General features: G+C 48.8%; 1 protein-coding gene across 3 annotated transcripts in view; it reads right to left on the bottom strand.

The window, feature by feature from the left end:
* Positions 1-27,766, bottom strand: part of CTSA (cathepsin A) — a 144,193-nt gene that overhangs the window by 48,724 nt on the left and 67,703 nt on the right. Inside the window, exons 1-2 of one of the 3 annotated variants that reach the window (XM_085845390.1) lie at positions 25,315-25,529; positions 5,975-6,152 (exon numbers count right to left, since the gene is read on the bottom strand). In XM_085845390.1, the coding sequence (XP_085701516.1) occupies positions 5,975-6,152; positions 25,315-25,354 (218 nt within the window). In that variant the 5' untranslated portion in view covers positions 25,355-25,529. Of the gene's footprint in view, positions 1-5,974; positions 6,153-18,045; positions 18,097-25,314; positions 25,530-27,766 lie in introns of those variants that run through there. The other 2 variants (XM_085845391.1, XM_085845389.1) reach the window with 2 other exon arrangements.

Raw genomic sequence — 27,766 nt, 5'->3', positions numbered from 1 at the left:
TCGCGTGCATAGGTCACAGACAAACAGACACACTTTCAACCTTATATATATATATATATATATATATATATATATATATATATATATATATATATATATATATATATATATATATATATATATATATATATATATATATATATATATATATATATATATATATATATCGATATATATTCCGAGCCGCCTGTGGTAATAATTGATTAGGTGAGAGCTGATTGGTTGTTCCCTCTAATTGCAGGTGAGAGATGTGATCGGGTCTTGTTACAGACATACATTTATACATACAGTATTTCTGTCTCTGGAGAAAAAGTAAAATTTTTCTTTTGGTACTGATAAACAGCCTCCAACCACAAATCTGCTCTCTGTACTCGGTTCACTCACTCTCATGTTTTTTTAGTACGTGTGAATCAGAAGCAAACGAGGCGTCACTTTATAATAAACAAAAGAAAATTCACTCAAAAATAAACAAAAGAAAACTCTTGGTCCTTCCACAAAAACAACCTCACCCCCATGGTCAAATGTTCAACCAAACCATAAAATGCACAACAAAATTTCAATTTTTCGTTCATCGCTTTTCGTTCTGTCAAAATTAGGGAAGTTAAGAGTTGAATATAAAGTTCAATCACCTGCAACTAGAAGTTATAATTGACTGCAATACAAGAAAATAATTGTACAAACACTGAACTGAAAACAGGAGTAAATAGAGATCGAGTCAAAAGGAGACAGGGATATACAAATTAATAAAGTTAACTTCATTGTGTGTCTTTTATTGAACTCATTTAACCAAACTCGGTGGTGTGATGGTTAGAGCGTCTGCTCTGAGTCTGGAAAGTAGGCAGTTCAAACCCTGGCAGAGTCCGACCAAAGACTTTTAAAATGGGACGTGGTGCTTCCTTGCTCGACGTTCAGCATTTAAAAGGATGGAGCATGGACAATCCCCATCAGTTGGCATCCATGAGGAGGAGGAAATTTCTTCTTAAGAAATGCCCCACTGAGTGCGGTGAGAAGAGCAGCACCATTGTTGTGACGTTGCTGGTACCGAGTACCCTGGGAAGTGATCGCACTTCCCCAAGCTCAATGGCCGATTATCCCATCAAACTCTCTTGCGATGTGTCGCGTATGTTCGTCTATGTCCATATGTGTGTAGCAATTCTACTACGAGTCTTAAATAATGTAATTTTTTTTTAAAGCATCTTTTCAGGATGGACTAGCCCATGCCCATCTAATATGTTGCCCAGGATAGCAAGCATCTCTTCTGCGTCAGCTCTGCATCACACCATCATCACTAGAGTCTCCTTTATGGAGATACCACTTGCATTTGGTGCCCTTAGGTGTGATGTGCATTCTTATCTGTGTCGAGGCTGAAGAGTACAGTGGACAATGGACAGCCTTGCGGTACTCCAAATGGCATCTCAAATTCGTTTGTTGTCCAGCCTTTCCAACAGAGCTGACCATTTCAGTTGATGTGGAGATCCTCAGTAAGTCGCATCACATCCTCTTCTATATCAAATTCCCACAGTTTTGCAAATAGTAGTGCATGGTTGACAGTCAAATGTGTTCTTTTAGTCAACAAAAATAAGTGGAGAGGGCATTTGCCTCCATAGTAAGCCAGGGCCACACATATCAGAAGGTAGATCCCATCAGTTGTGCCCTTACCGTGTACAAAGCCACAATGTGTGTTTCTCACTTTGATACTGGCAGTTCTTTCCAGTCTGCATTGACACACATTGAAAATGATCTTACTTGCATGGCTGATTAGTGCAAGTGTTCTGCAATTTCCGCACAGACCTCTGTCGTTCTTTTTGTGCAAAGCAATATATATTGTTGCGAATTCGCGCCCGCCGGCGTGCGAGCGGCCACGTAACTCGAATCGCGGCACGTCGCCCACCGAACGGACAATTCCGTCGTGACCCTCTCGGACTAACGCCGGGAACTAGTCACGGGTGGGCCTTTCGGCCTCACCACGATCGTGCCAATCGGCCCCCCGCGTGGGATAGGGTTGTTCGCCAAATTCGACCTACCTAAGTACCCACACGGAGGGTAGACCGGGCGATCGCACCTCGCCGCAGGTCGACTTCGGACACGGGCCACTTTAAGCGACCCGTTCCATACTATCGGGATAACCGAGCGGTGTTATCGTCAACCTCGACGGTTCCGATTAATTCTCGGGCATATTTAGCCCACGACCAACCCTTTACGGAGATTCAATTAAATTCAATTTAATGAATTTAAAGATGGAGATTCAATTAAAGAAAAGACGAAGCGAAACGGGAAAAACAGTTCAACATAAGGCACATTTATTCCGCGGCAAACGGAAAGCACACATATACAATTACAACAATTATGCACCAAAAGCAAATGTAAAAGAAACACAACAATTATGCACCAAAAGCAAATGTAACAAAAGAAACACAATGCAGATCTACTACCGACTACGCGAGCACACGGCAACACTTACACAGTTTTACTTTTCAGACGGCGCCGACAACACATATACTCCAAAGCAAAAGAAAAAGGGCCACCCTCAACGACAAGGGGGCAGACGAGCCTGGGGCCGAAACCGAGTGGAGCCTACCCGTCTTGTGATGAGCCGCAAAATGGCGGCGGTGCCCCGACTCCGCGTTCCTCCGCGGGTTTCGTTGGCACTGCTTGGAATGGGGTGGGAACGGGGCCCCCCTTTTCGCACTATCTCAGCGCAGGGGGAAACAGGGGGGGTTGTTGATGCTCTGGGGAAAGAGGATAGCTGGCTTGCTTGGGTCCCGTGACGAGAGACTCCACTGCGCCCTCGACCGCGTTCCCGGCTTCTCCTCTCTGCAGCTCCCCGACAGACTCCGAACCCCGACAGACCGACTCTCCTCCAGACCCGTCTTGACTGCTGCTGCCACTCTTCGCCGCAGCAGCAGTTTTTTGCCATGCGAACATCAGTATTCCAACACCTGCGTAGTGCGTTTCACCACCTGACATTTCAATGTGACCATTGCATGATTCTATCTGGCCGTTGGGAGTCTGTCTCACTCAAAGCAATCACGTCTTAACAGTAGTTTTCCAATGTGGCCATCAGATGTTCAGAGCACAACGGACGGTTGCTCTGTGCGGATTATGCAGTTTTACCGTGCGAGACATAATCCGTGGCGATGCTCACCATAACAGTCAGGAGGTGCGTCTGATGTATAAACGACGATTGCAGTCATCATTGGTTAGATATTTAATCGGTATGCCATCGTGATGAGGGCAAATGAGCCCAAAATTCGGATCGGTAGCTTCGTTTGATGTTTAACTGATATTGACCATATAATCTTTGTCTGTCAAACAGTCACCGGGCCGAGGCCTCTGTGTTGGAGGTGACGCTTTGGTGTAGGACTGTGTCCAATGGGGATCGGGGGAGTGCTAGTCACACTCCACGCGTTTTAAGATTATATATATACACACACACACACACACACACACACACACACACACACACACACACACACACACACACACACACACACACACACACACACACACACACACACACACACACACACACACACACACACACACCTCCAAAATGGCTGAACAGTTTGATGCAAAACTTTACTGGTATGATAGACTACCCATGTGGAACAAAGCTTGATACTTATGATGTAATCAATGACATGGCTTGGCAGCCATATTGGATTTTAGCAAAAACCTTTCAAAACCCTTCTCTCAAACTGCTGAACCGAATGATGCGAAACTTTAACTTTGTCATCGACTACCCTTGGGGATATACGAGTGATCACAAAAATGTCGTCACATGGTTTGGCAGCCATACCGAATCGAAAAATGAACTTTATCTGATCAAAATGAAACTTAACAAATGTGATTGACTACCCAGTTAGAGTCGAGTTTTAAATTTATGACATAATAGGTCGTGTGGTTGGACAGCCACATTAACATTGAAAAACAGACACTTTAAAAAATCTTCTTCTCCGAAACCGCTTAACAAATCGATGGGAAAATTCATTTATATGATGGACTAACCATGATAAATAAAGTTGGATAACTAAAGCACCATTGGTGATGTGGTTGGGTGGCTAAATTGGATCGAAGCTAATACATTTTAAAAAATCATCTTCTGTCAAACCGCTGAACCAATAAATGCAAAACATTAGGTACATCATTGAATTCCTATGACGATAAAAGTTTAATGACTAAATCCTCATCAGTCAAGTAGTTTCAGAGAAAATGGTTTTTAACGGTTTTCCTTCAATCCAATATGGCTGCCAACCCATGTGAACTGGGACGTCATCCTTTTCAAAATTTATTCCTCATCGTTCACATTTTTTGTAAGCGCCCACGTAGAAATCACCGCTTGTAGTTGTAAGTGGCAGTTCTTAAGACGAACCAGCAATGAGAAATATAGTTTCAAAAAAATGACGAAATAGGACGGCATGGTCATTGTAACAAGCATCGTCGGATGGCATAGTCGTTGGCACGGGCGGCGTTTGGTACTCGGCATAACTGCTTGCAGAGTTGCTGTTCTAATTTATTTTAATCAAGTTTCAATTTATAAATGCCCTATTGAACTCGTACTTTTCTTATTCTTCTTATTGCGTACGGCAGCTTAGCTGCCGGAGTAGCTATCATTTCTTGGAAGCACGACTGTCGCTGATGCATTGCCCCTCGACCAGTACACACTGGTACTCATTTCGCCAACCTTGGAAGGATGACCAGCTGAGTCAACTCCCTGGTGTATTAATTCAGCGGCCAACGGAGCTTGAATTCAGGACCCTGGGATCCCAAGCCGCCACCCTAACCACTTAGCCAACACTAGGCTCACTCATACTTTTGCACCCCACATATTAAAGCAAAAATATTCTGTGTGGAGGTTTTGTATACCTACTGACAGGAAATTTTGCAGCGATAGATTTGGGCAGTTCAAGTTCAAATGTTCCAACTTTTAGTTATAAAATATGTGGCCATGCAAAATATTTATTTTCAACTCAAAAATATTTTCCCCTCACCCCCACTCTTGCATTATGGATCACCACCCATTCTGACTATCAATCTGGAGAAGAGTTCAAAGCAATGTGCTTCATTTTCTGGACCATAGGCAGCAAGCGGTAAAGCAAAACAAAACAAGTGGCTCAACTGACTCGACCTTTAAGAACCTGTTCAAAGATCATGGGGATGTTGGGGAGGGAAGTCACAAACAAAGGGGAACTGAGGTGGAAGTGGTGTGATGGAATGTATCGATGACCAGTCCTTCACAGAACATGTTTATACCAACCATTTATGGTATCCATCTGCGTGCAACATTTCACCTAAATATTGCCTAAAAAGCTGCTTTTCCACCTCAAATCAAAACATATTCTCATAAATACTTCTCATCAACACACATTTATGCTCTGACATTAAACAAAACCAAAGGAAAGTGGCAAGAAAACAATGGCCAAAGCTTTCACCAGAGCCCACTTCTTTGCCCAAATGTAAACAAACCACAATGTGCTTGAAGGAAAAAGTGCAGATCCACAGACACTGCAGCACCACAGATATCAAGTAGCAATATCCAGAGGCAGTGCCTCATAATTGGGGAAGCAACATCAACACCACAGTGCGAATCGTCGCACAGGAAGCAAGCAAACACCCCTTTAGTGGGTGGTTCTATTTTACACACACTGTAACTGAGTAGGTGTGCACAATTTGGACATTATGGTTTCTCTGCTTGCAGTTTGGAGATATCCATAACTGTGTGGTGAGTACCTAAAAAAGGTGGGTGTGTGGCACGTAAACACATTTTGTCAGGACCCTTGTGGCACGTGTGGTGAGGAACAGGGGCTCATGGTCACCATTATAGTTAAGCGGTTATAGCTATGTAAAGCATTACTAAATTCAAACCCCCAAAAAACGGTTTTTAATTGAATTTTCTTGTGACCACTGCCTACCTATTGTATTCAATGTGGTTGACGATGTAAACTATTTATTTTTGCCATAAATCTTGACTCACCAGTAATGTAGTCTCTTCGTCCCAGATGCATTGAGAAATCCAGAGTAATGTTTGAAGCTTGGTTGCTTTAGCAGACCGGGGAGTTCAGTGATCTCGTCACTTTTGGGGGCAGCAAGCGATGGCGAGATGGCGAGCGACAGTGACAGAAGCAGTGGGATAATTGAAGAAGGCATTATTTCTGAAAAATACAAACAAGTATCTTTTGGTATATCCACACATACCTGGAAGGACACACAAGACATTTTCTTAGACTGCAAAATTGGGATAAACATTCTGACTTTTGGCAAAAGAAAAGATAGGTTGGGGCAATAAGCGAAGAAAAGAAAAGAAAAGAACAATTCCAAAATCCACCATTGGTCACTGAGATGGCTGGAAATGATGTCATGGTAATGCCACAAGGGAGATCACTGGAAAGTCACTTCAACTTGCCAACTGACAATGCTGGTGCAATGCTTTCAGATACATACATACATACATATACATATAAATATTGTAACAGTACTGGGTCTCCTTAATGTGTGACCTGGGACTGCCGGAGATAACTCCCAGGATGCCTGAGCTTCGAGGGGACATCACTGGCACGCGCTGTAATCCGGGTGGTACAGTCATTATTGTAACAATATCATTGCCAATTTCCATCCACAAAGGATTAGTCGGTGCTGAGGGAAGCATTTTCTTGCATGGAGCTGTAAAGAGCGATTAATTGATATGCAGACTTGCCAATTTTCAGAAATCTCTGTGCTCTGCATCTGCCATAGTCTTTGGCTTGATTCTAGCAGTTCCCTTGGCTATCTTATCGTGAATAAACTTCTGGTTTGCTACTGAAGCAATTGGTGTAGGACAGACTTCCATTGATACAGATCGTCAGCTACAACCAAGCATGTACCTGGATAAATGTCAAATTGCCGCAGATTTCTTTTCAGCACATCGTTGAATCATATTTTGGGATGCCCTATTCAACATGGAGAATCTAAATGTTCACTATAGCAAATGTCCTTGGGAATATACACATCCTCCATGCAGTGGACATATCCTGCCACCTCTTTTCCAGGATGGTGCCATGGTTTGATGTCTTGCACCCATCTAGAATAATTGTGTGAGGACTTTTGTCATAGCATGCACCAAGTCTAATACTGAGGAAACGATGCAAGCACCACAGATGGAAATTGTGAAGACATTTCTTATGATAGTGTGGCAACTTAGCATAACAATTGTGCATTTTGTGAGGAAAGCACCAAATTTGGCACACTAGTAGCCTATCATATTATGAACAGATTTGGATATTGGGCAATCTCAAATTCAGCCGCTGATGGCTGTGCCAGCCATTTTCCACTGCCCATCAAAAATTTTGAGATGGCCCAATATCCAAATCTGTTCATAATATTGTTACGTTTGAGGGGGGAGTATGCATTCAAAGGGTAATTAGGATGTTTAATTAGGTATGCCATGCTGTTCGAGTTGTACCAGGATCTCGATGTAATAAGTAGCAATTCAGTGGTGATAAGTTGTCTAGTAAATGTCCATTTCTTTAAGGGGGAAATGATAATTGTCACGTCATTAGACAGGGAGACGGGTTAGGGTAAGTGTGTCTGCGTAAACCCCTTTTAGTATTCCCTAGAGGCTTGCCGTGACGTCACAGGACAGTGCTGCGGATGGCTCCGCCCCGTGATCACGATTGGTGGAAGGCGACGGCGGAGGGCCAATAAAACGGCTCGATTGGAAGTGACGAGGACTCGAGGATAAAAAGGTTCTGTTCGGGGAGAAGGGGCGGAAGAAGATCATCGATAAAGAAAAACCTTTTGGTCGAGGCTGTTGTGCTCAGAGCGTGCTCAATTGTTGCGCTGGTTCGTTCCTGGGTTGATTGTGTCTCGTGGCCTTGCTGTGCCTCGTGCCTCACCTCGGTTGGCTCTGGGGTTCTGCTGGCTCGGAGTACGGGGTCGAACGGCGGGCGGACCTGCCTCCCTCTCCTGCTCGCAACTTGGTGCCAGAACTGGCTCCCTGGTGGCTGTGAGCGGTCTTGGGCCTAGACCAGGAGGTCGACAGCACCACGGTGTCTCCTGCCCCTGATGAGCGCAACGCCAGCTCGTCCGACGCCAATCCAGGGACTGTTGCGTCTACACCACGGGCCAGCCTGACCACCAGGACCAGCTACGTTGTGTGTGCGTGTGTGTGTGTGTGTGTGTGTGTGTGTGTGTGTGTGTGTGTGTGTGTGTGTGTGTGTGTGTGTGTGTGTGTGTGTGTGTGTGTGTGTGTGTGTGTGTGTGTGTGTGTGTGTGTGTGCCTGGCGCCTTGGAGGGTTTGAGATTTGTATATCCATTGGAATTGTTTGTGTTTTCCCCACGCCCGAACCCACACCACCATCCCGTCGAATCGCCCCGGATCCCTCCTCTTGCCGAGTCTTATTATTTCTGGTTAGAGAAATAAACATTATTAACTCAGTGAAAAGCGACTCGTGCCACCTTCCTCGTCCCGTTTGCGGTAGAGCGATTAAAACCGCCATCTTTGGGTTATAAATAAATAAACCGCCTCCATCGTTTTCGGCTCATTCTACGTTGGCGGGACTGTTCAAGTCCTGTGGAAGTCACAATATGATAGGCTACTAGTGTGCCAAATATGGTGCTTTCCTCACAAAATGCACAATTGTTATGCTATATTTAGCTGTTTCCCCACTATGATGACTGCAAGTTCATGAGGATTCAATGGTGCAGGGTAATGTGCCAGGAACAAATGCTTCAAACACACAAACTTTGGTTCTGATTGCTAGCTTCTTGCTGTTCCACAATTTGTCAATCACCTTACCAAACCTAATAGAAGCTTTTCTGACACAAATAATAATCTCAGCATCCTATGGAGCAGAACTGGTATTGGTAGAGCCAAAATAGCAGAACTTAACTGAGTTCAGTGCCATCAATGCTAATGCAAAGGGTCACGTGGATGCCCTGTGCCATAATGACTGTCTTTTTAAGGCAGATTGTTAACACAAAGGTATTTGTAGGTAGCGGAGAAGGAATAAAAGGCTTAAAAAAAAATCACATAATCTGCCCCAGAATGCTTGGTGCGCATTCGCACAAAACTCAGGAAACTGCCGTTTTTGGGGAGAAAGAAAGTTTGTGTCCAGGAAAAGGATTGTAAACTGAAATGGCTCACAAAGCTCAAAAAGAAGTTGGAAATACATGGAAAAAAAATACTGAGAGCAAGGGCTTTGTGTCTGAACAACGAAAGACTTGGAGAACCTTCTCGGCTTGATGAACGGGCAAGCTGCACGTACTGCAAACTCTCAACCATGTGGGTCGGTGCATGACCCGAGTGGACGGGCATGTGCTACATAGACTCCTGACGGATCGCTACCAGTGATGGACTGTGTATCTGGATAAGGTGCTTCTGAACATCAAATGGAAGGACATACAGTTGTGGCCAAAAATATTGGCACCCTTGTACTTTTTTGAAATAATGTACCATTTGTTCCAGAAAATTGTTAAAATTAAAAAATATTTTGGTATCCACAGATGTATTTCTTTGGTTTTCACTTATTATGAAACTTTGCAGATAGGTGGAGGGCCCCAGTAGGAACATTTTTCGATTAGGACCCAACTCTGAAACGCCCCCTGGTGGCCGCCATCTTGAGTTTCAATATGGCCGCCACATTTGATATTCTCACGGCTGTGGAAATTTGCAATGCACCAGAAAGGTCCTCAGGTTAGATATATCGATAAGTTCATGTGTAGTTAGTCCACACCCGTCGTTTAGAGGGAATATGTGTAATTCATCCGGGCTGCGACGCTTTGAGTTAGCCATTTTTCTTTCTCTATCGTTATTTTGGACCAATAAGTCCGCCAACAACTCAAACACCACCACCTTCGCCTCTTTACCTCCACAACTGACCCCGCAAACATCGCTTCACTGCCATTCCCAAACGACGCCCGCCAACAACCAAACCACCACAGCAAACCCCCCACCACCTTCGCCTTTCTCCTTCCACACCCATCAACCACACCACCTGCCAACACCGAACGTTGTGCTGTGCAGGACCATTCGGTAATTGTTGCCGAACGCGTCGAGCCACGAGTACAAATGGATGCCTTTACGGGAGAGGAAATTCGGATCAGGAGAGGCTCAAGCCCCTTTTTGCCCGACCATTGGCTAAACGTCGGGTGGTGTGGCCCCACCCCCAAGCGCGATGCATGTGGACTCCTTTTAGGAGGGAATTCGGATCAGGAGAGGCTCACACCCCTTTTTGCCCGACCAATGGCTGAACATCGGGTGGTGTGGCCCCGACGTCGGGTGGCGTGATCACTCCAGGGGCCTCCGTCTGGCCATCCCCCAGGCAGATGCCAGGCCCATCCCCATCTCCTTGAGATGATGGTCAACCTGCTGCAACCACGAGGCACGTGGTCGGCCCATTGGCCTCCTCCACTCACGAGGCTCCCTGAGAACTCTCACGCTGAGAGAATCTGGTGAGCAGGATCAGCGTCAGGAAAACGAGCCACATGTCCATGCAGTCGCAACTGACGCTCATGGACTATGTAGGTAACAAATATCATCTGAGTCTCTCTCAGCAACCGCTCGTTGGACACAAAATCCGACCAGCGATAGCCAAGGATTCTCCGAAGAGACCTGGTACCAAAGGAATTAAGTCTCCGTCACAGATCCTTGGTCAGAGTCCAAGTCTCGCATCCATAGAGCAAGACTGGAAGTACCAAGGACCTGAAGACTCAGACTTTCGTCCTCCCACACAGGTACCGGCAGTGCCACACCCCATGATCCAGTGAATCCATGACTCCCCAGGCCCGACCCAGACATCTATTGACTTCTGACTCAGCCAGCAGAGACATGAATATCACTGCCAAGGTAAGTGAATCTCTCCACGACCTCAACATCCTCACCACAAACAGACACAGACAGGACAGCAGCATCCAAGATGTCACCGAAAGCCTGGATCTTAGTTTTGACCCAAGAAACCCATAATCCCAGCGGCTCCAACTCCTCATTCAGCACCTCGAGGGCCCCCAAAAGGATATATAAAGTCTCCGCAAAGATAACTGCATCATCTGCAAAATCAAGGTCCGAGATCTTGACATTCCCAAACGATGCACCGCAGCTTGATCTCTCCGACATCCTCCCTAAAATCCAGTCCATACAAGTGCTGAAAAGTGTGGGGGCCAGTACACACCCCTGACGAACTCCAGTAACAACTGGAAATAAGTCAGAGATGGTACCACCACACTTCACAGCACTCTGAGTACCAGAGTAGAGTTCAGACATCAGATCGATCAGTTTTGGTGGCACCCCACAAAGACCAAGAATCCTCCAGAGAGCATCCCGATTCACTGAATCGAACGCTTTACAGAGATCAACATAGGCTGCAAGCAGTCCCTGCCGAAACTCTCGTCTGCGTTCGGTGAGGACACGAAGAGCAAGGTTACGGTGAATCGTTGACCTCTTTGGTGTAAAGCCTGACTGCTCTGGACGCTGGTGCTCAAGCAGATGGTGGTGAACCCTATCAAGAATTATCCGAGCAAAGACCTTGCCCGGCACCGAGAGCAGCGTCACCCCTCGGTAGTTGTTGCAGTCCTGGCGATCACCCTTCCCTTTCCAGAGAGGGACAACAAGGCCCCTCTTCCAATCAGTTGGGTTGATGCCTGTGTTCCAGGCAGAGCACAAAACTGCATGCAACGACACGAGTGCAGCATTTCCACCAGCCTTGAGAAGTTCAGCATGGATGCCACAGATCCCTGGAGCTTTGGCCCCTTTCAACCGGTTCACCGCAGCCCGTGTTTCCACAAGCGAAGGTGGACCACAGTTGATTTGAGGGTCAGCAACAGGGATTATAACACCCTTGACGTCCAACTCGACAGCTGGGGGATCAGCCTGGTACAACCGCTCAAAGTAACCGGCCCAGCGGGCCTTCACTTCAGACTCCTCTGTCAAGAGCCTACCACTCTCTGCTCGAACTGCAGTGCTCCGAGGGATGGGCTTGGATGAACGCAATGCACGAATTCCCCTGTAAGCGGGACGAGAATCACCTGTCCACAGGTGATGCTCTACCCCCTCACAGATTCCTCGCACATAGGCCTCCTTGTCCACCCTTAGCACACGTACAGTTTTACGCCTCAGCTCCCTGAACAGCTCAGCTCTGCAATTCAGCCTGGCCCTGCGACTCTGGTCAATGGTATCCAGTGTCCCTTGAGAGACAAAATTCTTCTTTGCCCTGCGGTGAGTTCCAAGAGATCCACCGGCAACATCAAGGACGGTGGTCTTGAAGGCGCTCCACAACTCTTCAGGACCCCCCAAAGCACCCAGACCCCCCAAGTGTCCACTCAGCCTGTTCGCAAACTCCTCAGCTACTCTCTCATCCCTGAGCTTGCCAACATCTAGCCTAGGCTGGCATGGTACCATTCTCCAGGATTTAAGGTGCAGCTTTAGAGTTGCTACAACAAGGCTGTGGTCAGTATTGAGGAACTGAGCACTCCGGTAGACCCTGCAGTTCTGGATCATCCTCCAGCGACCGTCAATGAGGACATGGTCAATCTCCTTTGCCGCACTGCCAGCATTGGAATACCAAGTCCAGCGATGAGCTTGTGGGCGCTGAAACCATGAACCAGCCACCTGAAGTCCATGACTTCTTGCAAAGTCAAGGAACTTAGTGCTATTCTGGTTCATAGTTCCTGACCCATGGGGACCAACACACATCACATAACCATCCCTATCAGTTCCAGTCGATGCATTGAAATCCCCCAAGACTAGAAGTGTATCTCGTCTGGGGCACTGATCAACCACAGACTCTAGCATGGCGTAGAATGCATCCTTCACGGTGAGATCACTCGCCTCAGTCGGAGCATAAACAGAGACCAGGGAAATGACACCTAAGGAGTGACGAATCCTTAATCTCATAACACGCTTGTTGACCGGTGTTACCTCAATTATCATGGGGGTCAGCTTATTGGACACAGCCACAGCAACTCCTTGGCTATGGCAACCATCAGAGCGACCAGACCAATAGTCGGTGTAACCACCCACCATTATCTCGCCGCAATCCGGTCTCCGAACCTCAGGGAGAGCTGCAATCCCGATGTCCAAACGCTTGAGCTCAGATGACAACAGAGACAGGTGATCATCCTCTCTTAGGGATAGGACATTCCAGGCACCCACCCGAAGGGACCGCCTCAGGTTAACCCAAGGAGACCGCCGTCTGGTGGACGACACCTCAGCACCACTCCGACACTCTCCCGCAATCTGACCCAGGGATGTTACCCCGTGGTTTCCCTCCTATCATCAAAGATTGGGGGTCCCGAAGGCTTTGCCCCAATCCTGTCATCCGGTGAGCTGCCCTGCGAAGGGAAGCTGCACAGGAGGTACTCCCACGGAGTGGGTTTTCAGATTTTTTTTGCGTTTTTGTGCTTTGCGGAATGAAAGGTTTTACGGTGGCCGGAGTACAAATCCTGCCACCAACCTCCTAATAAAAAAGTAACCCAACTGCAGGAGGACGTCCACAGACACAGTTGGGCACTAGATATGGATGGCCGTTGGCTCACAAGGAGCTCCCCCGCCCTTTGACAGGTTTTGTTTTTAATCCTGCTGGGTGTCCATATCCAAACACCCAACAGACAACAAACGCCCAACCCAATAGACATCAGAAAACCATAAAATACTAGAATGGCACTCAGTCGAGCGCATACCTCCACCAGGCTGAACAGTTTACGTTTTGTATCCCACCGAGAGACCAGATCTACATCCAGACCTGAACCAAAATATAAATCAGCTTGTTCTCGGCATCTCCCAAACTCATCCACCAAGTTCTATCACAATCCGTCCACAACTTTTTGAGATAGCATGCTATATATATTTTTGGTGCCATCTCTCATTGGTGAAGAATCACTGAAAAAAAAATTAAAACAAATTCTCAGAACTGGATCCTCACAAAAAAAAAAAAAAAAAAAAAAAAAAAAAAATCGAATGAATTTGTAATCACACACCCAACCTGTCCAGTGTCCACCAAGTTTAATCCGAATCCATCCATAAAATTTTGAGACATCGCGCTATATTGTTGCGGGGCCGGGTATTGGCGACAAGCACGACCACCAGATGGAGCAGTAGAGTCGGCTCCACCGATCACCCGGAATATATATAGGTCGTCACCCCGGATAACTCCGGAGCCGACGGGTTCCTTATCGGACCGAAGTTCACCAATAGGTCGACCACGTGGGGAAGGGTCGATTGCCAATTTCAATTTACCTAAATGCCCACATCGTCCAACTACCGGGGAAATTCACCCTCGACAATGCTCGTACGGAACAAGACGCTATCGTACTCGAACCGTGTGCGACCCGAGCCGATGGTCACCGAGCTTTCGTCGGTCCAAATGTCCCTTTACAGCGGCAACAGCCTGGCTAATTCTCCAACACGCACAGTGTTAAACCAATGGAAGGAAACACAAAACGAACTGATACATTGAACACATGGGTTTATTTATAATAGGTAGGGAAGGAGGGGAGCATGTAAGAAGCAGAGTTATCATGACTAATAGAAATGAAATGCAAATAATGTACAAGGCACTTAACAGTTGCTACTAAAAGACGGGCCCACACACAGAAACGGACCCCAACTGTCTTTATTGAAGACCACCAGTTCTGGGATCGTTCTGGTTCTGGGATCGATCAAAACGATTCTTCAGTGACAGAGATTCTGCACAAGTATAAATCATTAAAACAATCTACCCAGCTACCAGGTTGCTCTCGTGGGGCAGATAACAGCAATTTTTGTGAGGAATCATGCAAATGATACAAGCATCAAATTTGGCACATTTGTTCTCCAGGGGATTCTAATCAAATCTGCCTGATTGGCCATTTGAAAATCCAAGATGGCGGCCATTTTTAAAGATGGCCACCAAGTAAGCCTCACGAAGTTGACTTTTTGCTTAGAAGTATTTGTAGTTGTCCGATTTGCATGATTTAGGTGTGGATTCCCATGTTTTCAAGCCTGCTGGAGTGGATTTTCCTGTTTTTAAAGCCCCCTAACAAACACTTTTTCTGATTTTGCACCACTTTAATGATTGTCATATGAAGCCAAGGACTTTCTGCAACCAGGCCCTGGCTAGTAAATGTTTAAAGTTATGCATACCATGCGAATGTTCCTCCAGCTGCTACTGTCCACATATGCAGCTGCAGAGTGCTGTGCAGGGGAGCCCTGACTGAAAGCACTTGCATCTCTGGTTGCAACCTTTCTTACAGGAACACTTGGTCAGTTCCTGACAGCTGGCTGCAATAGGGGGTAGTGTTGTCCAACATATCTGCCACGTCTCTCCTTTCTGTATCCATCCCCATTCAGCGGGACTGCTCGTGTCTGGACTGGAGATGTTTGCCTGGCCCCAGATGATCCCAGCCTGATAGGCCACACGCTTTGCATGTTCTCTGAGGGCTGCCTGTGTTGGTGGAATTGAGTTGTACGGCCTCTGCTTTCGGGCAAAGAGATCCAGTCTTGCTCCGTCCACACCAGTGGCTGCGCTTGATCTGTCATTCATGAGTTCAACGAATTTCTCCAGGTCAAGATTACGAATCAATGTTGGATGTTGGCTGGAATTGGTGAATGTTTCAGAAACATCAGCAAAGACGTTCCAAGTCTGCCATGCAGTTTTCTTCCCTTTACCGCGGAAGGCAGACACGACATCACATCCAGTGAACGCATGGAAGTATGGGATCCCTCGAGCTTTCTCAGGCCTTATTGCAGAAACTACCTCATGGACTGGAATCCATCGCACCTTGCCTCCTTGGCCAAAGGCAATCCACGTTTTCTCAAGACCTAGTTCCTGTAAGGATGGCAGTACAGATATTGCTATGACTAGTACGTCCATGTCATTCGCCTTAATGATAATGGACTTGCTACCATCCGTCGTTGCATCCCTGGCGTGTACAAATATTCGAGTGACAGCTTCTTCATGACAACATGGAGACACAGCATCCAGTGACTTCCTTGTGTTGCTAATGGCATCTTCTCCTTTTGTGACAATGACCGTGCTTGTCATCTGTGCTTCACACATCTTTTCCGCAAGGAAGTGAAACAGCTCAGTCTTGTTGCTGTCATCTCGAAGAAAGCTTCTCCAGTTACTTGGGGTCTTACTGGTTCCTGTCACTCTTCTGATTCCTTGCCCCCTTTTCGACCTTGCCTCAGACTTCAGACTTGACTTCTTGTACACATCAAATACTACGTCCACCCTCTCGTACCTGGCACCATAGGATGATGTCTTCTTTAGCATAGTCATCAAATATCTTTGAAGCGCAGGGAGGGTATGGCATTGAGTGAGTGAAACAGAGGAATATTCCTTGCAAAGTTCATATACCCATCATCTCCTCTTATGGCAGGATTGGCCTGGGGGGACTTTAGATCTTCTTTTTTAGCCTCCTGACAGAGGCAACACTTGGTCCAGACAGTGTTCCATGATTTACCAGTAGAACTCGTGTCTATGGCCAGCATGACGTTCAGGGTCGAGGGTTTATCCTTTTACCACCCTGTACATGTATAATGGACACTTTCCTGTATGGGATACAACTAGGTTTATGCATCTGCCCTACACCTAGTCCAATCGTTTATCCAGTGTCATAAGTCCCGTGCGATCTGTACACCATCCAGATAACTAAAACCCCGTTATCCTTGGCTCGGCTCTCCCACGCTGGCACGTCCTGTCGATTCAGGTGCGGCTGCCTAACTGATCCGGGGTTGCTTTGGCAACATTTGGGACACCAGTAAGTTGTTGCAGTATGATGCCAACAATGATGCCAACATACAATTCCTACTTCGCTGACACTGAACCCCAAACTGAGTTTCACAGCAATGATGTCACCAATGTGCCTTGGTAGTGCCCGACAATCACTCCTTCAAGAAATTCTTACTTGGCGATGAACTGGAAATGTTGATTAAAGGACTGGTAAGTGGCCTGGATTCAATCAGCACATCTGTTTCATCAACTTCGTGCACTTCAAAAATTTAGAGCTAGATGTACTCCATCACATGCAGAGACCTTCTGTGTGCTATCCTCATCTAGTTTAGCCCGCAAGCCAACGCGATTTACCAGGGTGTGGCCGATGACGTGCACTAGCAACTTCTTGGAGCCATAGATGAGAGTTGGGCCAGTGATGAGGATCAGTGACAGTAGTCCATCCAAGGGACATGGCTGACTGCTGAAACAAAGGTACTACCTCTAACACTACACCCCTACACCCCATGCATAAGTAGCTACTACTACATACATACATATTAAGTCATGCAAACGTATGAAAATCATAAACAAATGTGCAAAATCAGAAAAAGCGTGTGTCAGGGGGCTTTAAAAACAGGAAAATCCAATCCAGCAGGCTTGAAAACATAGGAATCCACACTTAGATCATGAAAATCGGACAACTACAAATACTTCTAAGCAAAAAGTCAACTTCAGGAGGCTAACTTGGTGGCCATCTTGGATTTTCAAATGGCCAATCAGGCAGATTTGATTAGAAATGCCAAATTTGATGCTTGTATCATAATTTGCACGATTTTTCTACTATCTACTACACTACTCAGGATGATTGGTATTGAGATTTTCAGTGGCCTCAAAAAGTGGTGCAGTTTTCCTTGGAACTGGTCTGAGTGCATGCCATTGTACTGCCTCGAGGGTCATGTTTTTTGCTCATTTCTGAATACATTCAAAGGTTCAGCTAGTACTGCTGAGTACAATTTATTGTCTCATGCTGAACAGTACAGCGATATTGCCTGAATTTTTTCAAGTGTTTCATGAGATGGGCCTGACGTAACTCATTTGTGCAATGAGTTCGATTTCAATGACTGGTTTACAAAAATAAGTAAATAAATAGTCCCGATACTTGCTTTCAGCCAGTGGGCTTGAGCCTCTGACGCAACTGAAGATGTCAATATCCAAGATTATCATGAAGGCATATCGACCTTTCAGCTATGCTGCGTGTGGATGTATGTGCCCTGGAATTGGTCTTCAAAAACCATTGGAAATTTAGCCATAACTTCATGGGGTTTCATGTTGGCTGCTTCGAGCTTTGGGATGGGTTTATGCTTTGCACAATCAAACTCACAGGGTGTGATTGTGGTCTTGCAGAGCACCAGTGAGTAACCAGCACCACAAATGGCACCATGCCATACTCCCTGTATGAAGCACGTAGAGAAACTTAAGCCGATGCCAGAGACCTCAATGTGGGTCTTATCAGGTTTGTTTGCTTTTTATTTTATTTTATTTTTTAAACTCAGCTGTTTGCCTTGATACGTGCTCATGATTAGTGTAAAGTTCTAAAAGGGGCTGGCCATTCTCATTCATCTTTCCAACATCGTGAGGACCAATAATAATCACACCATGCACACCAGTCATTGTCAACACAAACATTCAAATCACCCAACAGGATAAATCGATCTTGATGAGGTATCCTTGCAATGTTTTCATCTGGTAAAGTATCGAAGGCATCATAATCATCCAATTCAACTGGAAGAGTTGCTGTGCAAGCTGAAATGATGGCAATGGGAGAATATGCGGTGTTTACCCACATTGATAGTCTACATGCTTATAGAGCTGCAGGTAACTGTTTCCTCGTACACGGGTACAAGGCTGTTTCTATGGCAAAACAAACTCCATACTCTCTTCTGTCCCTTTCATCCTTTCCACTCAAGTAGAAGGCACAGTGTTGCTCCTCAAGATGCGCATTAGCAATTAATCATGTTTCGTCGAGGGCAGTAATGCAAATATTAAGCCTCGCCAATTAATTTGTATACCTTGGTCGAGGCTCGTATGAGAGCTAACACACAACTCACAGCAAGGAGGCATGAGACAAGAGGGGCGGGAGTGGAAGGGACAAAACATTGGGGAACAGACACAGGTGAACTGTGGAAGGGAGAGGGATGGGGATGGGACGGGGAACATGGCGAGGGGAAGATGGACATTAAAGGGACTTTCAGGAAGGAAAGCAGGAGAATTGAAGGAAGTGGGCTTGGGTGGATTATCGGGGGTAGAAAAGATCGAGGATTTGGATGGGGGAAGATAAGAGGTGGTGGTGAACAGCTGTTTTGAAAGCCTGGAGGGAAGAATGGGAAAGAATAGAGTGAGGAAGTTTATTCCAAAGGCGGGAAAAAAGAGGAATGAAAGAGTGAAGATGAGCAGTGATTCGTGATTTTGGTAGTTTTACCAGAAGGGGGTTGTTGGCGGACCTTGAGCGCCCTGTGGAAATGTGGTTGGGACAAATCACAGAGAGAGCAGGGGGGGCAAGGCTGGAGAGGAGTCGGTAGAAGACAGAAAGACCACCGACCAACCTGCGGTGATTGAGTGAGAGGCCCAAAGACTCAGCTTCATTGCGGGAGATGCCAATGATCTTAAAAGCCCTGGTTTCGACAGCGTGAAGTCGAGAAAGGTGGGAGGCAGGAGCACCAGCCCAGAGGGGAGAGCAGTACTCCATCAGGCTACGGACAAAAGCTTTGTAAGTGGTCAGGAGCTCAAGAGGGCCGAGGAAGGACTTTGCACGACGGAGGATTCCCAGTCGGCGACTGGCTTTTGAGGCAAGGTTGGAAATGTGACTTTCCCAGGAAAGGTCATGGCAGATAGTGAGACCCAGAAGCTTGAAAGAAAAGACTTCTTCCAGAGGATTGTTGAGAAAGTGGATGGGTTGGTTTTTTAAACGGTCCTTTCGAAGAGACATAGTGAGAGTGTGAGATTTGTCTGGATTGAAAGACATGTTCCACGTGTTGGACCAGTTTGTGATTTTATCCAGATCTGCAGTGAGCGAAGAAGCTGCTGCTTGCCGGTCTGAGGGATGACAGATGGTACGGCAGAGGGTGGAGTCATCGGCAAAGAGAAATAGAGGATTTTCCAGAGAGTCCGAGAGATCATTGATGAAAACCAGAAAAAGAACAGGGCCCAGAACGCTACCTTGAGGAACTCCAGCCTGCACAGGGAGAGGGGATGAAAGAACTCCATTTAGGGCCACACGTTGACTGCGACAGGAGAGGAAGTCTGCGAGCCATGAGTGGAGATGGCCTTGAATACCATGGGAAGAGAGTTTGGTGAGTAGGGCAGGGTGCCAGACTGTGTCAAAAGCACGTGATATGTCCAGGGATACGGCTCGGATTTCCTGTCTGGCATTGAGGACCTCCATCCATTGATGGGAGAGCAGTAGCAGCATATCTAGGGTAGAGTGACCTGGTCTGAAACCAAATTGATGATTGGAAATCAAGCCATTGGAGAAGAGGAAGGATTTCATGTCTGAAGCGATGATGGATTCCATAACCTTGCTGATGATTGGGAGAAGGCTGATTGGTCTATAGTTACAGGGATCTGTTTTTGCACCTTTTTTATGCAGGGCAGTGATGTTAGCAGATTTCCAAGCAGATGGCAGATGACCTTGGGAAAATGAGAGGGTGAATAGAACAGAGAGAGGGTGAGCAAGAGCAGAAGAGCAGGCTTTGAGGACACGAGGGCTGATGCCGTCTGGACCGGTTGCAGAATCTGACTCGAGGTTTGAAAGCAAGCTCTCCACCTTGTCAGGAGAAAAGGATACAGAGTCCAGGGACAGTTGGGTGCGACTGGGTAAAGTGGGTAGAGATAGTGATGGGTTTAGGACACAAGATTTAGCTGCAAACACCGAGTTTAGACATTCAGCTTTATCACGTGTGGAATCAGCAGTGCGGCCATTTGAGGTAAGGGAGGGGATGGAGGGGGAACATACACCAGAAACAGATTTGATTAAACGCCACCAGGATTTTGAGGAGGGAGAGAGGTTTGAGAGTTCAGACTTGAGATGAGAAAGATGTTGTTTTCTGGCTCTCCTGAGGGTAGCTACACACTTGTTCCGAGCTTTGTGGAAAGAACTGAGATTGCCCTCAGTTGGGTTTGCTTTCCATGAGGCAAAGGCAAGTTGTTTCAGGACAACTGCCTCGCCACAAGCTTCAGTAAAACCAAGGGCGGGAGGAAGGGTAAGACAACTGAACACGAGAGGGGATAAATCTGTGCATGAGGGAGAGCAAGTTTCTTTGAAAGAATTCCCAGGATGAGTTGATGTTTGAGAAAGTAGTGATAGGAGACCAGTCTAAGTTTGATGGCTGCTCGGAGACCCTGCCAGTCGGCTTGAGTGAAATGCCAGACTCGACGGCGGTGAGGTGGTTCTCTGATAACAGCCAGAGAGATGTCCACTTTAACAAGGACGTGGTCAGAAGAACCAATTGGAGCGAAGGAAGAGCAGCAGATATTGTCAGGGAAATTTGTCAAAATCAGATCCAGAAGAGATGGAGTACCATTGGTTGAGATCCGGGTCGGGAAGTTGACCGATTGAGTCAGTCCCAATGAGTCACAGAAAGCTTTTGCTGATGTCCCATGGCAGGTGAGAGAGGTACCCACACCTAGCCAACTGGCGTGATGACAATTGAAGTCGCCACATAAGAGGAAGAGAGAGTTTGGATGAGAAGATAGAAGATGGTCCATGTTTTCGGAGAGTGAGGTGTAGATGGAGTCATCACTGTGATCACAATGGATGTTTTTTTTTCTTAATTCAATTCAGTTTACGTCCGGGACAATTCCAGGTAATACAGTGTTATACTGGACATGCATTCCAAATGAATTTTGGTTGAAATTTGCCAAAGCTTGGGGGTGGTGCCAGATTGTTTAGACTACATTTTCTTGGGCCCTTCTGTAGGTCATCCCAAAATAGGGCTGCGTGTTTGCTCAACAAGGTGCTGGCAGCAATGTGCACAACTTATGCCGAGCAACTGAATCAATGCTGAATCCTCAGCATGTATGCCGAGACCTAATGCTGCAAATGCTTGCTAAGCATAGGACAAACATCTCATCAAACAAGCTTCGGAGAGTGTGATGAATACTCCAAAGGCAAGGCAGGACCAAGACATCTGGAAAGGAAATCTAGATGCAGCTGCTGGATGATAAATTTAATTTACTGCCAATTGGCCATTTGAGTACACCAGCACAACACTGATGAAACACCAGGCTCAGCAAAATTTTCCAAGTGCGATGAATCAGATTTTAGTGGATCTCTTGACCATTATCCTGGGTATGGAGCTCTTCTATGCTTTCATTGCTGGTACTGAACATATTAATTCACATGAAGACATTCACAACATTTGCAGGCTTTAACTCTCCTCAACAAAAGTTTTCAAGGAGCTCCATGTACATCAATACTGTTACGAATCTGGAAACCATTTGCACACAACATTCAGAGTCGCAGAGAACAGTTATATCGATAAGTGTGTGTTTCATAGTCAGAATCCTTCCCCTTGTTTAAAGGGAATTACATGTACGTGCGCTGAGAGTTATTTTATAGATAGGATTTTTACAACGGTAACAACACGCCTTCGCCTCGCTTCCTCAACCCGACGCCATAGCGCCCGCGGTGGGCGGAGTTCAAGGCGACTCTCGCCCAATCGGGGTGATGCGAGCGAGGTTGCCGTCCTCCGACCAATGGGACTCCTCCACTGAGTGAGGGGGGGTCCGCGTGATATCGCCACGCCCGCGGACCAATCAACGGACTTGGCGCCCGTTTTGGACAGTGACAGAGGCGACGGGCGCATTTGAGTGCCAAAACCCTCCAGTGAGGGAGAGCGGGTCGGAATTGCGGGTCCTCCCCTCTGGGGAAGGAGGGAATAATTGTCGGCATGACAGGACGGCACGAGGAGTTCGAGAGATTGGTGTGCGGGGTCGGCGAGCCGACCAGAGGGTTCCCGTGCGCGGGGTCGGCGAGCCGACCAGAGGGTTCCGTGCGCGGGGTCGGCGAGCCGACCAGAGGGTTCCCGTGCGCGGGGTCGGCGAGCCGACCAGAGGGTTCCCGTGCGCGGGGTCGGCGAGCCGACCAGAGGGTTCCCGTGCGCGGGGTCGGCGAGCCGACCAGAGGGTTCCGGTGCGCGGGGTCGGCGAGCCGACCAGAGGGTTCCGGTGCGCGGGGTCGGCGAGCCGACCAGAGGGTTCCGGTGCGCGGGGTCGGCGAGCCGACCAGAGGGTTCCGGTGCGCGGGGTCGGCGAGCCGACCAGAGGGTTCCGGTGCGCGGGGTCGGCGAGCCGACCAGAGGGTTCCGGTGCGCGGGGTCGGCGAGCCGACCAGAGGGTTCCGGTGCGCGGGGTCGGCGAGCCGACCAGAGGGTTCCGGTGCGCGGGGTCGGCGAGCCGACCAGAGGGTTCCGGTGCGCGGGGGTCGGCGAGCAGACCAGAGGGTTCCGGTGCGCGGGGTCGGCGAGCAGACCAGAGGGTTCCGGTGCGCGGGGTCGGCGAGCAGACCAGAGGGTTCCGGTGCGCGGGGTCGGCGAGCAGACCAGAGGGTTCCGGTGCGCGGGGTCGGCGAGCAGACCAGAGGGTTCCGGTGCGCGGGGTCGGCGAGCAGACCAGAGGGTTCCGGTGCGCGGGGTCGGCGAGCAGACCAGAGGGTTCCGGTGCGCGGGGTCGGCGAGCAGACCAGAGGGTTCCGGTGCGCGGGGTCGGCGAGCAGACCAGAGGGTTCCGGTGCGCGGGGTCGGCGAGCAGACCAGAGGGTTCCGGTGCGCGGGGTCGGCGAGCAGACCAGAGGGTTCCGGTGCGCGGGGTCGGCGAGTGGACGAGAGAGTTCGGTGTGCGGGGACAGCAAGGAGAGCCGTGTGTTGTGCACCGCACTGTTGCTTGCTGCATGCCTGCCATGGGATGACTGCTCCGCGACCCTGCTGGAGGTGCCTCGCCGTCACGGGTTCGAGTCCCACCGAGCCAGGTCGTCTGAAACCACACGAGGCGGGCAGGTGCAGCCAGGTTCTGACCCCCAGCTGAACTATCCTCATCGGCTGGAGGGCCAAATAAAGACCTCGAGGTCATTTCTTCTGGGGTGTTTGTGTGTGTCTATGGCCCTGTCTTTAAGTAGAATCGTTAAGAGCTTGCATGAATGTACATTGGAATTTATTCGGTTGTAATCTGCTCTGTGTCTCCCTTCCCCATTTTTGCCTATTATTAACATTATTATTATTGTTGTAAATAAATCCCCTTTTTGTTAAATGTCCCTGCTCATCCTTGTCCTTTCCTTCATTGGTTTGCCACGCTGCGAACAGGAATTAGGAGGCCTCATTGTTGCCATAATACTGCATTTGGCCGGCAGGTTTCTAGTAATCTCCGCTCGGGTTACGACTCGGATCCATCTCGGTAACGGCCCGGTTCGCACAGATCTTGCCGAGGGTGAATTTCTCCGATAGGTTCATCCGCGTGGGTAATTAGATATATTGAAATTGGCAATTGACCCAACCCCACGTGGTCTATCTATTGGCGATCTTCAGTCCGATAAGGGACCCGTGACCTTTCGAATTTATCTGAAAGGTACGACCTAAATTTCGGGCTTTCGGTGGAGGTGACTCTGCTGCTCCCTCTAAGGGTCGTCCTCGCCACACCGATCCCCGGCCTGCAACACATTCTCAGGGAGTCACGCATCATTGGTGGTTTTGTTTTTGAAGAAACAACAGTTATTGGGGAAGTTGACAATTGAATCTTTCAGACATCACATTCTTCCAAACAAGTCAAGACTCCCTGCCCCTCGACTTCGAATGTACGAGAATTCTCGAATGACGGCTTCCCGTACAAGTGCATCGGGAAACATGGACCAATTTCTTTCCCACCTCGTTCGCCTGATCTGTTCCCATTGGAACACATTTTATGGGGTGGTGATAAAACTGGTTTACTCGTCAAAACCACATTATTTGGATGAACCAAGGACTCCGATCACAAACGCTATTGATGAAATTACTCGGAAACAACTGGGGTTCAGCGGTGTTCTCAATCATGGGGCAACCCAGGGAATTTCAGGGGGTCCCTCCCACCCACAGGAGGAGAGAGGACGTGGGGGGGGGGCTCTCCCACCCACAGGAAGAGAGAGGGCGTGGGGGGGGGGGCTCCCACACACTGCATGGGAGAGAGAGTGGGGGGGTCCTCACACACAGGAAGCCCTCGCTTCAATTGTGTACGTCGACTTTATAAACATCCTGTACGTGGGTAGTGTGTGTGTGTGTGTGTGTGTGTGTGTGTGTGTGTGTGTGTGTGTGTGTGTGTGTGTGTGTGTGTGTGTGTGTGTGTGTGTGTGTGTGTGTGTGTGTACTGTAGTAAAACTATACAAAGAGGATTTGTACACAGGACATATCAAAACAAATAAAAGGATGAACACCTCACAAATTAAATAATTATCACGCTTCCTGTACAGAACAACAAGCACGTCGACCTGCGCCGTGCTCAAATGATTCAACAAACACTGCCCACAAATTAATCCTGTATCGTCATAAAAAACGGGGGGTTTCATATTAACAACCCCCTCCCAATCCCAAACAGTGTGGAAAACCGATCATTCCCACATAATCCTTACCGACATTCCATACGCAGCGCTCCTCGAATCTGGGTTTCATGTCACGCGCCGCCACCGTACCGTGACGTCACGTCACTTTCCGAAAGTCGAATACGTCACGTGCCATTCTTACAAATACCGCGCGTCACGGTCACGTGTTTCGGGCCCAGCTGCTGAGACGCGACGGACTTTATTACTGTACACAATACCGATTCGCCGAGTGGCGCTTTGAAAGGATATAGAAATTCGTAATTATATGCACAAATAATTAAGAACAGCAACGACGTGAAACATACACCGCCCAATAGGTTAAATGACATAGAAAATACGCATTACACGGTATATTTGGAAAAGGTGTTACGACCTCGTTGGTGGAATACTTTTACATAGGTCCTATAGTCGACGTACTTGGGAAGACGATAATTTCCCATTTTCCCACGTTGGTTGCTGGGCTCGATTTAGGACGGGGCAGACGGCCAGTTACCCAAGGGGCCTCCACAAATCGACTAAACAAAATGTTTGTTATCGTGTTGAAGGGACGATACAACATCTGCTCAAGCACCACTCTTAATGGGAAATGAAAGTGAAACTATCTCTGACTGGAAAATCCACTCTTTATCCATTTGCTGATTTGTGATGACTCCACCCACTGCCGTGATGACTCCACCCCCTGCCGTGATGACTCCACCCACTACCGTGATGACTCCACCCCCTGCCGTGTTGACTCCACCCCCTGCCGTGATGACTCCACCCTCTGCCGTGATGACTCCACCCCGTGCCGTGTTGACTCCACCCCCTGCCGTGATGACTCCACCCCCTGCCGTGATGACTCCACGCCCTGCAGTGATGACTCCACCCCCTGCCGTGTTGACTCCACCCCCTGCCGTGATGACTCCACCCCCTGCCGTGTTGACTCCACCCCCTGCCTTGTTGACTCCACCCCGTGCGGTGATGACTCCACCCTCTGCCGTGATGACTCCACCCCCTGCCGTGTTGACTCCACCCCCTGCCGTGATGACTCCACCCCCTGCCGTGATGACTCCACCCCCTGCCGTGTTGACTCCACCCCCTGCCGTGTTGACTCCACCCCCTGCCGTGTTGACTCCACCCCCTGCCGTGATGACCACCCCCTGCCGTGATGACTCCACCCACTGCCGTGTTGACTCCACCCACTGCCGTGTTGACTCCACCCCCTGCCGTGATGACCACCCCGTGCCGTGATGACTCCACCCACTACCGTGATGACTCCACCCCCTGCCGTGTTGACTCCACCCCCTGCCGTGATGACTCCACCCCCTGCCGTGATGACTCCACCCCCTGCCGTGATGACTCCACCCCCTGCCGTGATGACTCCACCCCCTGCCGTGTTGACTCCACCCCCTGCCGTGTTGACTCCACCCTCTGCCGTGATGACTCCACCCCGTGCCGTGATGACTCCACCCCCTGCCGTGATGACTCCACCCTCTGCCGTGATGACTCCACCCCGTGCCGTGTTGACTCCACCCCCTGCCGTGATGACTCCACCCCCTGCCGTGATGACTCCACCCACTGCCGTGTTGACTCCACCCCCTGCCGTGTTGACTCCACCCCCTGCCGTGATGACCACCCCGTGCCGTGATGACTCCACCCACTACCGTGATGACTCCACCCCCTGCCGTGTTGACTCCACCCCCTGCCGTGATGACTCCACCCCCTGCCGTGATGACTCCACCCCCTGCCGTGTTGACTCCACCCCCTGCCATGTTGACTCCACCCTCTGCCGTGATGACTCCACCCCGTGCCGTGATGACTCCACCCCCTGCCGTGATGACTCCACCCTCTGCCGTGATGACTCCACCCCGTGCCGTGTTGACTCCACCCCCTGCCGTGATGACTCCACCCCGTGCCGTGATGACTCCACCCCCTGCCGTGATGACTCCACCCTCTGCCGTGATGACTCCACCCCGTGCCCTGTTGACTCCACCCCCTGCCGTGATGACTCCACCCCCTGCGGTGATGACTCCACCCCCTGCCGTGTTGACTCCACCCCCTGCCATGTTGACTCCACCCCCTGCCATGTTGACTCCACCCCCTGCCGTGATGACTCCACCCCCTGCCGTGATGACTCCACCCCGTGCCGTGATGACTCCACCCCCTGCCGTGATGACTCCACCCCTGCCGTGATGACTCCACCCCTGCCGTGATGACTCCACCCCCTGCCGTGATGACCACCCCCTGCCGTGTTGACTCCACCCCCTGCCGTGATGACTCCACCCCCTGCCGTGATGACTCCACCCCCTGCCGTGATGACTCCACCCCCTGCTGTGATGACTCCACCCCCTGCCGTGATGACTCCACCCCCTGCCGTGATGACTCCACGCCCTGCAGTGATGACTCCACCCCCTGCCGTGATGATTCCAGCCCCTGCCGTGAAGACTCCACCCTCTGCCGTGATGACTCCACCCGCTGCCGTGTGACTCCACCCCCTGCCGTG

This window comes from Eptatretus burgeri, chromosome 11 (assembly GCF_056783735.1).
Source record: "Eptatretus burgeri isolate ZD-2024b chromosome 11, Ebu_testis_v1, whole genome shotgun sequence".
In the NCBI taxonomy this organism is placed as follows: domain Eukaryota; kingdom Metazoa; phylum Chordata; class Myxini; order Myxiniformes; family Myxinidae; genus Eptatretus; species Eptatretus burgeri.
Note: the sequence above shows the minus strand (reverse complement) of the source record. Positions and strands in the feature narration are given on the sequence as shown.